This window comes from Cyprinodon variegatus, unplaced genomic scaffold (assembly GCF_000732505.1).
Source record: "Cyprinodon variegatus isolate N-32 unplaced genomic scaffold, C_variegatus-1.0 Scaffold582, whole genome shotgun sequence".
NCBI classification, from domain to species: domain Eukaryota; kingdom Metazoa; phylum Chordata; class Actinopteri; order Cyprinodontiformes; family Cyprinodontidae; genus Cyprinodon; species Cyprinodon variegatus.
Genome location: NW_015151035.1, coordinates 334,948 through 346,536, shown reverse-complemented (window position 1 = coordinate 346,536; position 11,589 = coordinate 334,948). Strand labels below are relative to the sequence as shown.

General features: G+C 40.1%; 1 protein-coding gene across 1 annotated transcript; it reads left to right on the top strand.

Moving 5' to 3' along the window:
• The first annotated feature begins 3,208 nt into the window (after nt 1–3,208).
• LOC107095887 (mitotic interactor and substrate of PLK1-like) lies at nt 3,209–9,998 on the top strand. The gene is made up of 4 exons (XM_015392253.1): nt 3,209–3,275; nt 3,879–5,348; nt 6,555–6,628; nt 9,411–9,998. The coding sequence occupies exons 1-4, from the start codon at nt 3,209–3,211 to the stop codon at nt 9,504–9,506; spliced, it is 1,707 nt and encodes a 568-aa protein (XP_015247739.1). The 3' UTR covers nt 9,507–9,998.
• Nucleotides 9,999–11,589: the final 1,591 nt, after the last annotated feature.

The following is an 11,589-nucleotide window of genomic DNA, read 5'->3' as shown; positions in this document are numbered from 1 at the left end:
ACGGGCTCTGAATGGAGCATTCTGTGCACATAATGAGACGCTTCTGGACCTGCACATTTCCACAACAGAAATGCTTTTCACATAAAAGGACTCCGGGAAACAGTATTTCTGTTTAAAGACTACAAACCAACCTTAAAAATGATAGTGGTGTGCAGAGTCTGCCACAGCAGGAGGTAGAGTGAACGATTTCTCCAACGATATTCCAGATACTGCACACTTTTTAAAGACGTTCTGCAGCTGCTCAGTGCTGCAATGGCTCTGCTGTGGATCTGCTTCTGCTGTTATTATTGTTTCCACACTGTTCACCATTCTTCCTGTCTCACGCCCCCGATGTTGGGCCTTATTATCTCCATGCAAAGGGCTGCGTCTCATTTGTCCAGCCGACCCAGTTCATCAAACACTTGTCGTCCCCAAAGCTGTGATCTACATTTCCCTTAATGATCAGTCACAGTGCAGGCATTCAGGCTGGCTAGGGTGGCTTGGCAAGGATCATTGTTGACGAGGATTATTTGGAAAGCCTGCTGGAAGTCTGTGTGTGTGTGTGTGTGTGTGTGTATAAGCACAACTCATCATAAGGAGATAAACTGACAGACAATAATGTGGATACATGGCAGGTTTGAGGGTATATTGAAGAAATATGATTCTGCAAAAGTTGGAGTTCATTTTAAAATGGGTTTTTTCGGGTTTTTTAGATGGTTAAAGAAAGGTATGCTCGGCAAAAAAAGTGATGCCTTGGAGCCAAAGTGTTGTTCGGTGTTATAACCATGTTTTGTTCCAGTGGGAGCAAAGCAGCCCATAATGTTAACCATTTTAAACTCTCAAATCTAACGCACAGATTCTAGTAAAGATGGAGATGTTCCATAAATATACCTCAAAAATACTCTTCACATCAGGGGACATTAATAAATGGATATATCTTTGCCTCTTCACACTTTTCACATTCACTTTAAAAACATTACAACCAGAAACAGTCATGGATTTGGATGTTTAGTTTTTTAATTTTCATTGGTTTCATTTCCATTTTGTGTTATTCTAGTTTTTTGAGCTCTTATGTATTTCTTGTTTACCCTCTGCTGACCCTTGTGTCAGTCTCCTTCCCCTAACTCCCTTCTAGATGCTTCCATCCACACCTGTTCCTTATCAGCTCATTAGCCCAGTCTTTCTTCTGTCTCCCATTTGTACTCTCCCTGTGCAGTTCCTCAGTGCTGGTTCCTTGTCCTTTCTTGATCCTCATGTGTTCTCCCTGATGTCTGCTAGTTTTTGGTTTTCTGTATTTAGTTAATTTTGGATTTTTGACTCATTTGCCACCTTTTTGAATGATTAAATCAGCAAGAAATCACTTCAGCTTCTGTCTCTGCATTTAGGTCCTCCAAAACCTCCACTGAAGCTGAAAGAAACTTTTCAAACATCTGATAAATCAATCAAGAGTGATGCTTCAAAATATTAGTTTGGTTTTTTTTCCAAGAAAATAATGGTTTGTTCATGTCAAATTTTCATCAGAGAAGAACATTTTCCTTATCACTGTGATGCTTCTTCTTAATGCTATTTGTTAACTAAATGGAGGCAACCGACATGATCTGGTCAGATGTTCTCTAGCCAACCTCTGAGGTCCTCAGGAAAGAAGCAGTAAGCGACACATTTGGAGACTATAAATACTTATGTAATTTCAGGAGAAACTTGGGTGTCCCTGAGCCTATTTAGGGGTATCAGAGTAAAGAGGTTTGAAAAGAAATGGATACATAAGTGGAGTGGCAGCTAGTGGTAGGGCGTAGAGCTTGGAATCCTGAGGTTCTGAGTGCAAGTCCCACTCCCACAGAACGCCACTCTGGGTCCCTGAGCAAAGACTCTTAACCCCACACTGTTCCCCAAGGGAATGGTTTAAATGCAGAGAGGGAATTTCGTTGCTTTGTACTTGTGACAGTTTAATGACAATAAAAGCTGGGGGGAAAAAGGGAAAAAAACATAAATGCAGTGGAAATAGAGGAACATAAATTTGAAAAAATAAAAGTAAAAAAAGGTTTCAGATTTGAATGTTAAAACTAAAAAGAGGTGAAGGGGTGTGACTACTTTTGCAACAAACTACAATAATTTTTCTTAAAGACCACATTTTAATCTCTTAATGTAGAAATTCAAACCATTTTTCATTGTTATGTCTGTTTTCGGAAATGACTGAATATTTTACATAAACTATTTGTTCCAGAATTATTAGCAAGGTTGTTTCTCTTTCAGCTAAATGGTCATAGGACAACAAAAAGAGCTAAGATTCATCTAGCAAACAGAACATAATTTTTTTTTTTCTGTTGAAAAGGGACAATGCATATACATGAAAGAATTTATACATGAATAAAAATAAAAAAGGCTTCTCCAGTTTTCCCCTGTAGGTCAGATACAATCAGGACAAAAAAAGACACCATTCACAGGACAAATGAGAGAAACAATCCTGTTATTGACATAACAAGCACACAGAAGATGTCTAGACATCATTCGATTTATTATTTGCTGTGCATAATTACAAATCTGACTGTCAACAGAGCGGCTTCCACAGCAGGACTGGGTTCTGAGGTAATGGATTCTGATTAATCCTCGTTTACATACCCATCAACCATTTAACAACTGCGCGCTCATTGATATGTATTTGTTAGATTTTCCGTAAGCTGTTTAAGTTTCAGAAGTAAGGAATCTATTTCTATGCAAACATCAATTTAACCTCTGATAACTTTAAATGAGATGGATGTTTCTCAACTGGAAGATATGTAGGATTCTAACATTTAAGTTTACACTATTCCATTTCATTCTTGTTTTAAAGCTGTTTCTATGTGATCAGCTTAGACCAACTGAAACATTAAAATGCAAATGAAAGATTATATTCAGCATTTTTGCACAATAAATGTCAGACTGAATACAGATGATGATTCATGCAGTGGTGCAGCAACTGTAATAATAGCATTAAAAGTGACTGACAATGTTCTGTTGTTAAACTCTGCTAATCACCACACTGCTCTCTGTGCTCCCTCATGCTTTCAGGGCTGGAGGGCCAACAACCTGATTGCTCCAAACCTTTTACATCAGCAGTCCTGCTGCCATGGAAACAAAGCCAAGAACCTGGCAGGAACAGGGTCCTTTCCATTTTCTAGCAGGGATGCAGGGTGAAGAGGGCGTGACCGTGGGCCACAATGTTTCTCTGCAAGACAGAAAAGCCCCCAAGGCAATGCCTGAGGAGGACTTAGATGCCCCGGAGTCTGCAGCCGAAGATCCACAGAGGAGCCAGACAATCAGTATATCTGATAATGAAAATAAAACTGAAAATCCAGAATCTGCCGATTTAAGTTGGAGCACTTTTAGAGGGACTAAAGAAGGTTTGGCAGAATCACAAGAAAGATCTAGAACGTCATCAGGAGTTCGAGAGGAATCTAAGCAAGCATATAATCTGTGTGAGGAGGGTTTCCTACGTTCTCTGCAGCTCAGTGTTTTATCACTAGCAGAGTATTGTGAGGAAGATAGGTTTTACAGCCTGGAGGGTGAGGTCAGGGAGTGGACCAGTGAACCCGATACAAATAAAGACATTAGAGAAAGCCCAAAGACACCTAAAGTAATTGAGCCAGCTTATCAGGACAAATACATATCTATTCATCATAATTCTTTTGACATTTGTAATGATAAAACTGAAACTCCTACATTTCAGACCGGAGATTTCATTAGCTGCAATGACAGAAGCACTCTGAACTCTCCTCCTTTTGCTGATGAAAGTGGAGAAGAAGAGGAAGCAGGTACACAGTTAACAGCCTGTCAGCAGCAATTAGATACACCTGAGTTGATTTGTGTGGGTTTGAAATCTACATGTTCTGATCCTGAAGAGAAAGACACTGTCCTACCTGCAGGTACTTCAGTCAGGCATCAGGAGGCAGTGTTGCCACAAAGCCAGTCTAAGCTGTGTCCCAGAGGACTAAACCAGGAAGCTGTACAACAGGTGTTTGCTCAGGGATCTCCACCTGGCTCGGCTGTTGCCATGGAGCTGACCAATCAGGGCAGGGAAGCCTCTCAAGGCCATGTTGCAGCTGTAACAGAAAGGAGCGGTAGGGTGGGGGAGAGAACACAGGGTGAAAACGAGCAAATAGGTGGAGTTGAAGGGCAGAATAAGACCGGAGTTGAGAATATCAAGTCAGCTGTAAGGTCACAGAACAGAGTGCTGTTCAGGTATCTCCAGGCAGTCCAAAAACAAGAACCTAAGGTGGACAACAGCTGCGGTATACCTCTTAAACCTAAGGGAGACGTCAGGATGAGGACTGACATGCATGATGACAGCCAGAGCGACAGCGGCGTGTCAGCAGACTTCCAAACATTCAGAACTCTGAGCAGCAGCATGTCTGTAGACTCTACAGGCCCTGCCTCTGCAGAGACCCCCATCGAGAGGGAGATCAGACGTGCCATAGAGCGGGAGCAGAGCCTGAGGAGATCCAGAGGACTTCCAAACCAACGAACCTCTCCAGAGTACGTAGAAGTTCCTTTGAGAAGAAGCCTGCTTAGCCAGTCGGTAACTCCGAAGTGGTCCCAAAACAAGGATAGGGAATTTGCCGGCAAAAAGATGCTGCATGAGATCCATGAAGAGTCCCGAAGAGAACAAGATCTGGTTAAGATTGGGAAAATTCCAGGCTTCTATGACAAAGGAACAGCCAGCCAAATAAAGGAGAGAAAGCAGCTCTTTGAGACCCTGAAGATTGCTCCAGGCTCTCCAATGATGGCCTCACTGAAACATAAAACCTTATCCTCTTCGTCTAGCAGCAGTGAAGATTTGAGTTTATCTATGGAGAGTCAAGATGAATCTGGTGCCTCCACCCCAGACCATACCTACAGTGAGAGGAAATCCATGATGTTGAATCACTCTCAGAGCCGAATCCCTGCCAAAGGTTCAGATCAAACTATTCTTCGGGGGTCAAGGTCCTCTGAGGGAACCAGATCTCAGATAATCATCCTAGAACATAGCCGAACAATTCCAGCAAAGAAACCCCACAATGTTAGAGTAAAGACAACGGCCGATCCAGCTCCTGAAACCAAAAACATCTTCAACTCATTGGAGAAGACAAGGGGATATGATGGGCTGACAAAGAATAAGAAGGTACTGGTGGAGAAGGAGGAGGCAGCATCCAAGGGGAACCCCTTTTTTAAGCTTCGCACCTCAGCTAATTTAGAAAAAGTGAGGCAGGAAATCGAAGAGGCCAATGAGAGGGAGAAGGAGCTCCACACCTTACGGCTCAGCCTCTATGGGGGCATCAACAACGCTGAATCACCCATAACGAAAGAAATGCCAGCTCCTGGGAAACTGTCCAATAGCAGAAGGGAAGCATATGAAGGTTAGTGAATTAGGAAAATGTTTTTTATGTGGTCCTGTAAGTGGGTATGAGCTCTTTTTTTAATCAGTGGGAAAATGATAAAGACCCCCTTTAAAACTGCCTCTGCGTACACACTACTTTATTCATCCCCTACTGGTAAAAATCTCCACAAGGACGTCTAAGTAATAACAGAAAAGCGGAAACTAATGAGTCATATTGCTTTAATGTATCTGAAATCAGAAAAGTTTGATGAAATAAAAAGTCTACCTAAACTTTTATTTAATTGGTGAGTTAAAAACGGGGGTCTTGCTTTGTACTAAGTATATAATGAGGGTAAAAGACAAAAACCTTTGAACTTTTTCTGAGATCATCCTTAGATCTTCGGTTATGTCATTACATCACAAAAATACTTGCAGTGCAAAGGTCTGGGCTTGATCCATTGTTCTTTCCACCGTGAAAATGTAGTATTTGGGCTTTTCTGCCTTTGTCTTTGTACAGTAATATATATTTGTGGACAGCACTTTTATATTTTGAAGGGTGTGTAGTTTTCCCTTTTGTATAGAAACAAATGGGATGACAGTGAAGTAGAATGAGGTCAATGTAATAAACAAAGGAAATGATGCATATCAACCTTGGAATGCTCCAAGCATCTCAGAATGGACATCAATAAAAGTTGGTTACAGCTAGATTGAGCCTTTTAGGACAGATAGATGGATTATACAGTCTCCTCAAGCACTTGTTACATCTATCTTCAATAATTATTTGATCCTTTCTTACTGCAATATATGTAGAAAAGCGAAAGCTGCTTTAAAAAGAGAGTTCCTAATAGTTACAGCTCATTCGAGGTGAAACTGAAGGCTTGTTAACCACGGCTACATGTAATAATGAAGGGTGTTTAAAGAATAAAAATGTTAATGAATAAAAGAATGCAGCTGTCAATTGTTTCAATAAAAAGTGGCCTAAATCGACCCTGGGTGTGCCAGAGTGCAATTACATGTCTATGACGCAGCGCTTATTACATAACATTGTTTAATTGTGCAACTTTATGTGATCCTTAGTATCTGCTTCTATTCTTGGATTGTGTTATATTGGTGTTCAGTGAAATCCTTCACATTATAGTCACTCAACTGTTTTTTACTGCCTCCTCAGCAGAGATATCGTGACAGAAACATTTTTCCTCTCTGCTCTTGTGGTTTATCTTGTAAAAATTGCCTCTGTGTCTTTCAGGGTGGCAGTCAGTGGACAAGGTGTCTGCTTGGCAGCCTGTCCTGAGTGAAGAGGAAAAGATTTTCCATCCAGAGGTTTGTTGGCATTTTATTTTCCTTCCCCTTACAACTTCTTGTTCAGTTTTAAGGGTTTTCTGCCCTGTAAATGAATGGCGCACTCTGTTTAGAACATGAAAATGTAGGCAAATCACCTCCCAGACTCCCTTTGATTGCTGCTTAGTAAAAAATACAAAGCTTGTATTGTATGTCTTAATTAAGACGATGCATTAGGGGTTCAAGCAGTTTCCTAGCAGCCAGATTATGAACATTTTTGCAACTGCTCTGGACTTTAATATATAATTATAATGGATAAAACCCTCCAGGGAGGATGTCAGCTTTTCTGTTGCACCAAATATGGGACACAAATGTCTGATAAGGTCCTGAACACACAGCAAGGCACTTATCTCGCCAGATAAGGGAAGAAGGCAAACAGCCTTGAGACTGAGAGGAAAAGTAACATGCAGTGTGGAAAGTGGGATTATGTGTGTCCATTTGAGGAGGCTTGTGTGTATGGTCATGTATTCAACTCCGGAGATAAAAAAGAGAACCGGTTTCCCTCCCACTGACTTTTGGAACCCGTCTTATGGGTTTTTAATCTTTTAGAAACTGATGTGGCTGTGATTATACCTGAGTTCGCTGTGTAATTTGGCGAGGTATTAAGGTGTTGGTCTTTAGCTGCATGCTTTGATCTGACATCAGCATGAGCATTTTAACATCTTTCTCCATGGTGCTTTCTGACTCTCTTTCCTTATTAATGCATCAAGCCTTCGTTTGATAAGGATTTAGGGATAAACTTCAGATTCTGCAGGAGAGACTTCCCCTAAACCTTGACTTAGTCAGGATAAACGTCACATAAACCTCAGTTCAGCTTAGTATCATATCTGTGAGGAAGATGTATAATTAAAGAAGTTAAATTTTCCTCATTCACAATTTTATATTAATTTTCCTCCATTTTGACACATTATAACAAACATCTTACTGCATTTTTTTCAGTTTGGTGACCAACACAAATTAGTTCACAACTGTAAAATGGAGGGAAACGCTAGATGGCCAGATTTCAATTGTGTGCAGAAAGTGAGGCGTAAAAAAATTGACAGTTGGACCATTTTTATCCTTTATAAAAAAAAATAAAAATAAAAAGCTCAATCCTAGTAAGAAAGGTAGGGGAGCATGTGTAAGCATTAATTTGTAGTCTTTCTACAAATTGTCATTTGGATAAATTTCCTGTTTTACTTCCAAAACCAAAATAATTCCAATTGAACAGGGTCAGCATTTACTTAAGCTGGATAGCCGTGGCTCCAAAATTGGTACTTTCTCATTTATTCCTTATGACAGGAGGTGGTTTATCAATTCCTGACCCTACTGTGATGGTGAACTGGAAGGATAGTGTAATAAAATAGCCTAATGTTCCGATCAGCAAAATACCTTTGTAGTTGCTTGAGTCCATAGCAGTAGATGGAAATGCCATGAGGAGCCTGAAAAGCTTGGAAAGATATCAATACTTCTACAGTGACACAGTCAGCTGGGGTGGGGGTCAGGGAAGATGGGGAGGTGGAGACTGCAGGCTCCACATGTATAGCTGAACTCAAGCACTCATGCAGCTGCCATCCTATTGACACAGACTCCACACGATTTTATTAATCAAAATAAAAAAAAACATCAGTTTATTCTCAGGGCTCTTTCTCCCTATAAACAGCCTGTTCAGACATGCAGACTGTTCAGACAGCAGGTGCTTTTTTTTTTTTATTCTTGGCAGAAAAAAATGGTAGCCCCCATAGTTCCTCTGTGAGACTTGGCTATAGCTCTCTAGACTTTAACTGGGCCATTCAGACAAATTAAAATGAATGAGTCTGAACTGCTACTGTACATTCTAGCTCTGGTTGTATCTGTGGCCTCCTGCAGGATGATGAAATTCTACCCCACTATACAGTCTTTTGTAGTGACAAAAATGTTCCTTATGGTTACTTTGCATTTAGCTCCATACATCTTCATTTGAACTCTAACCAATTTCCTTGTCATGACTGCATCCCCACTGCATAATTGGTGTTGTCACCAATGGTACTGTCACCACCATTTGACAATGTGAATGGTTATCTCAACATTATACCTACTTGCTGTTTATTGTAAAATCTTCAAAATAAACAGCAGATCCAAAACAAAGAAAAATAAAAAAAATAAAAAGAAAAAAAAAGAAAAGAAAATCATACAAACATGAATATTTTAAGTAGATTCTGAAAGGTTGTTTATGATGATCCATAATCCTGGCCCAACAGGGCAACATGGTAAATGGTAAATGGCCTGTACTTATATAGCACTTTTTCAAGTCAGGAGACTTGACTAAAGTGCTTTACATTACATTCAGTCATTCACCCATTCACGCACACACTCACACACTCAGTGTGTGAGTTCTGGACCGAGCTTTAATCATGTGATGGTTTAAAGCTTCAAAAACTTTATTATAGCCCAATAAAATGTTTCTGACTTTCTGTATCAGCTCTCTGCTCTATTCTTTGGTCTGTTTTTGCACTGACATTATGTAACAGATTTATAAGGGTGTCACAGGGGGAATTTCTACACAGAGGGACTCCAGTTACTAATTAGGAAACTTTCAAAGAAAGATGAAGGATTTTCTTTAGGGGAATCATAGTAAAGGGGGTGGAATACAGCTCTAAGCAATACTTTCCAGGTTGTTTTCTGATAAAGGGTTTCAGAACTCTGTCTACTTTTCCTTCCACTTGTCAACATTATTTTATGTATATAACCCTGTTTTTTAATATAAATATATATGCATGACTCTTCTTTTCTCCTTTCCAAACAGATGCGGAAGAGTCCCCGAACTCCAAGACAAAAGACTCCTCTAGTGCAGCTGTGGGAGTCAGGCATGGTCTACGGCAACAACCTGGAGGACGACTGAAGATCAGGGAGAGTTCACAGAGATCTGCATTTTCTTTAATTGGGGGAGAAATCAAAACAAAAACAATCAGTGTAAAGGAGGGTGAAACATGAAGCAGGAGGGAGCAACAATGACAAAGAAGAAAGAACATGAAGTAAAATCAGAAAGAGGTCGTGGATTGAGGCAAGAAAACGGGGCCAGGCGGACTGGGAGCAAGAAAAATTGCAGTATATGAAAAATGCTCTCTTTGTCTTCTGAAAAGAGGAGAGAAGAAAGACTTTTAGACAGGCCACAATGTAGAATGTAAGATGTTGCCCTGCTTCTGATGCTGCTAAGACAAGAAAATATCACTTAAGAAAAGATGAAGACGATGAATAATAGAATGTAAACCAAAACATGTATGAGAAAGCAATTTTTAAATCGTGCTGAAGTTCTTTTTACTTTGATTTTCTTAAATAACAATAGAATAATATATTTCAGTTTTAAAGTTATGATTGTGTTGTTTTAGAATAATGTACAATGAAACTGTATCTTTAACAAAGCCCCTATTTAAAAAAAAAATGAAACAAACACCTTTCATGCCTTTTGTTATCTCTGTAAGAAGAAAATATTCTTTTCATCATCCATAACAAGCCTGTCCTGGAGACATGTCCTCCAGTACAATCCGTGCATGGCCCTTTGTTGTAGCCTGTGATCTGCAAGGGAATCAGAAGAGCAGAAATCAATATGGAGAGATCCAACTTATTCCATTCTTATCCGCTGGGCAACAATTACTGCTGTTTCTTCAAAGGCAGATGCTTTTAAAAAAAAACAGGCTAACAGAACCACTGCTTCAGCATCATTATTGTTCACCTCTAATCAATCTAAAGCTAAACCCTAAGTGGATTCAGCTGGATCATTTCTGATTATTTAATCTTAGAATTTTAGTTTGTTTGGCTTCTCGCATTTTTTACCACATACGCCATGAGTGGTTCATGTTAATTTTTTAGTCCCTACAGACGAATACAGGCAGCGGAAGATTTGACGGCTCACCCATGGGATTCCTACAGCCAGTACCACCCAGTTAGCTTAGCTAGACAAGTACCCAGACTGTTCTATCAGAGGGACTCTGCCCGTCTACATATTTTTGAAAGTATTGGCATAATCTTTATCAAATGACACAGATGAAGTTTTACGTTAAAAGTTCCTGCTTTAAAACATCTTTAAATGACTGTTAAATGAACGGGTGGCTGAAGTTACAGCTGCAGAGGGCCGGAGATCCCATTCCACACCCCGGTGTTATGACTAAATCTGTGACCCCGTCATATATTGTGAAACGCCTGCTGTGAGGGATGCTCAGAGGATTCATACCTAAAGTCACACAATTAATACCTAAAGCTAAGTCTATGGTGAAATACCTTTCGGGCCCCCTCACAATATATGACAGGTCACAGGTTTAGTTGCAGGCATGCCCCACCAACTAGCTGCTCTGCCACTTTAACACAGATTTAAAGTATGCTACTTCTTGACGAAATGATTACACATTGATGTGTACTTTCTTGATAAAGCAAAATATTTAAACACTTGTATACATCATCAGTTTCTGTCGCTGCTGATTGAATAAATGACTGCAACTGTATACTACCCCACCCCTCAAAAGCCCAGAAGGTAATGGGTCTCAAGAGCCTCCAAAGCCCCAGCAAAGTCAATTGACCCATGTGTAAAGAAATGCTACCCGGGTTTTCAAAAGCCCCAGACTCCTCAAAACCCCCAGGATTTTGATTGCTAATGGAACAGGGGCTACAGACTGTAAAGGTTGGAGGTTTGGGGTGGTGGTGTAGGAGGAGTATAGAGTAAGGTTAAAGGTAAAACACATTTCCACCTAAAGACATAAGAAAAAAAAATCCAGAATACCTTTACAGTTAAAGGTAGGCTAAATAATATATATCTTTTCCAGTTTAACCAGTATTACATTTGTAAAATTAAAATCAAGATTTCCTTTTTTTCACGGATAAATGTATCGGTTAAGGTTTAGAACAGGGGTGTCAAACTGGTTCCAGAAAGGGCCGAGTGGCTGCAGGTTTTCTTTCCAACCAAGCAATAGCACACCAGACTCCTGTCATCT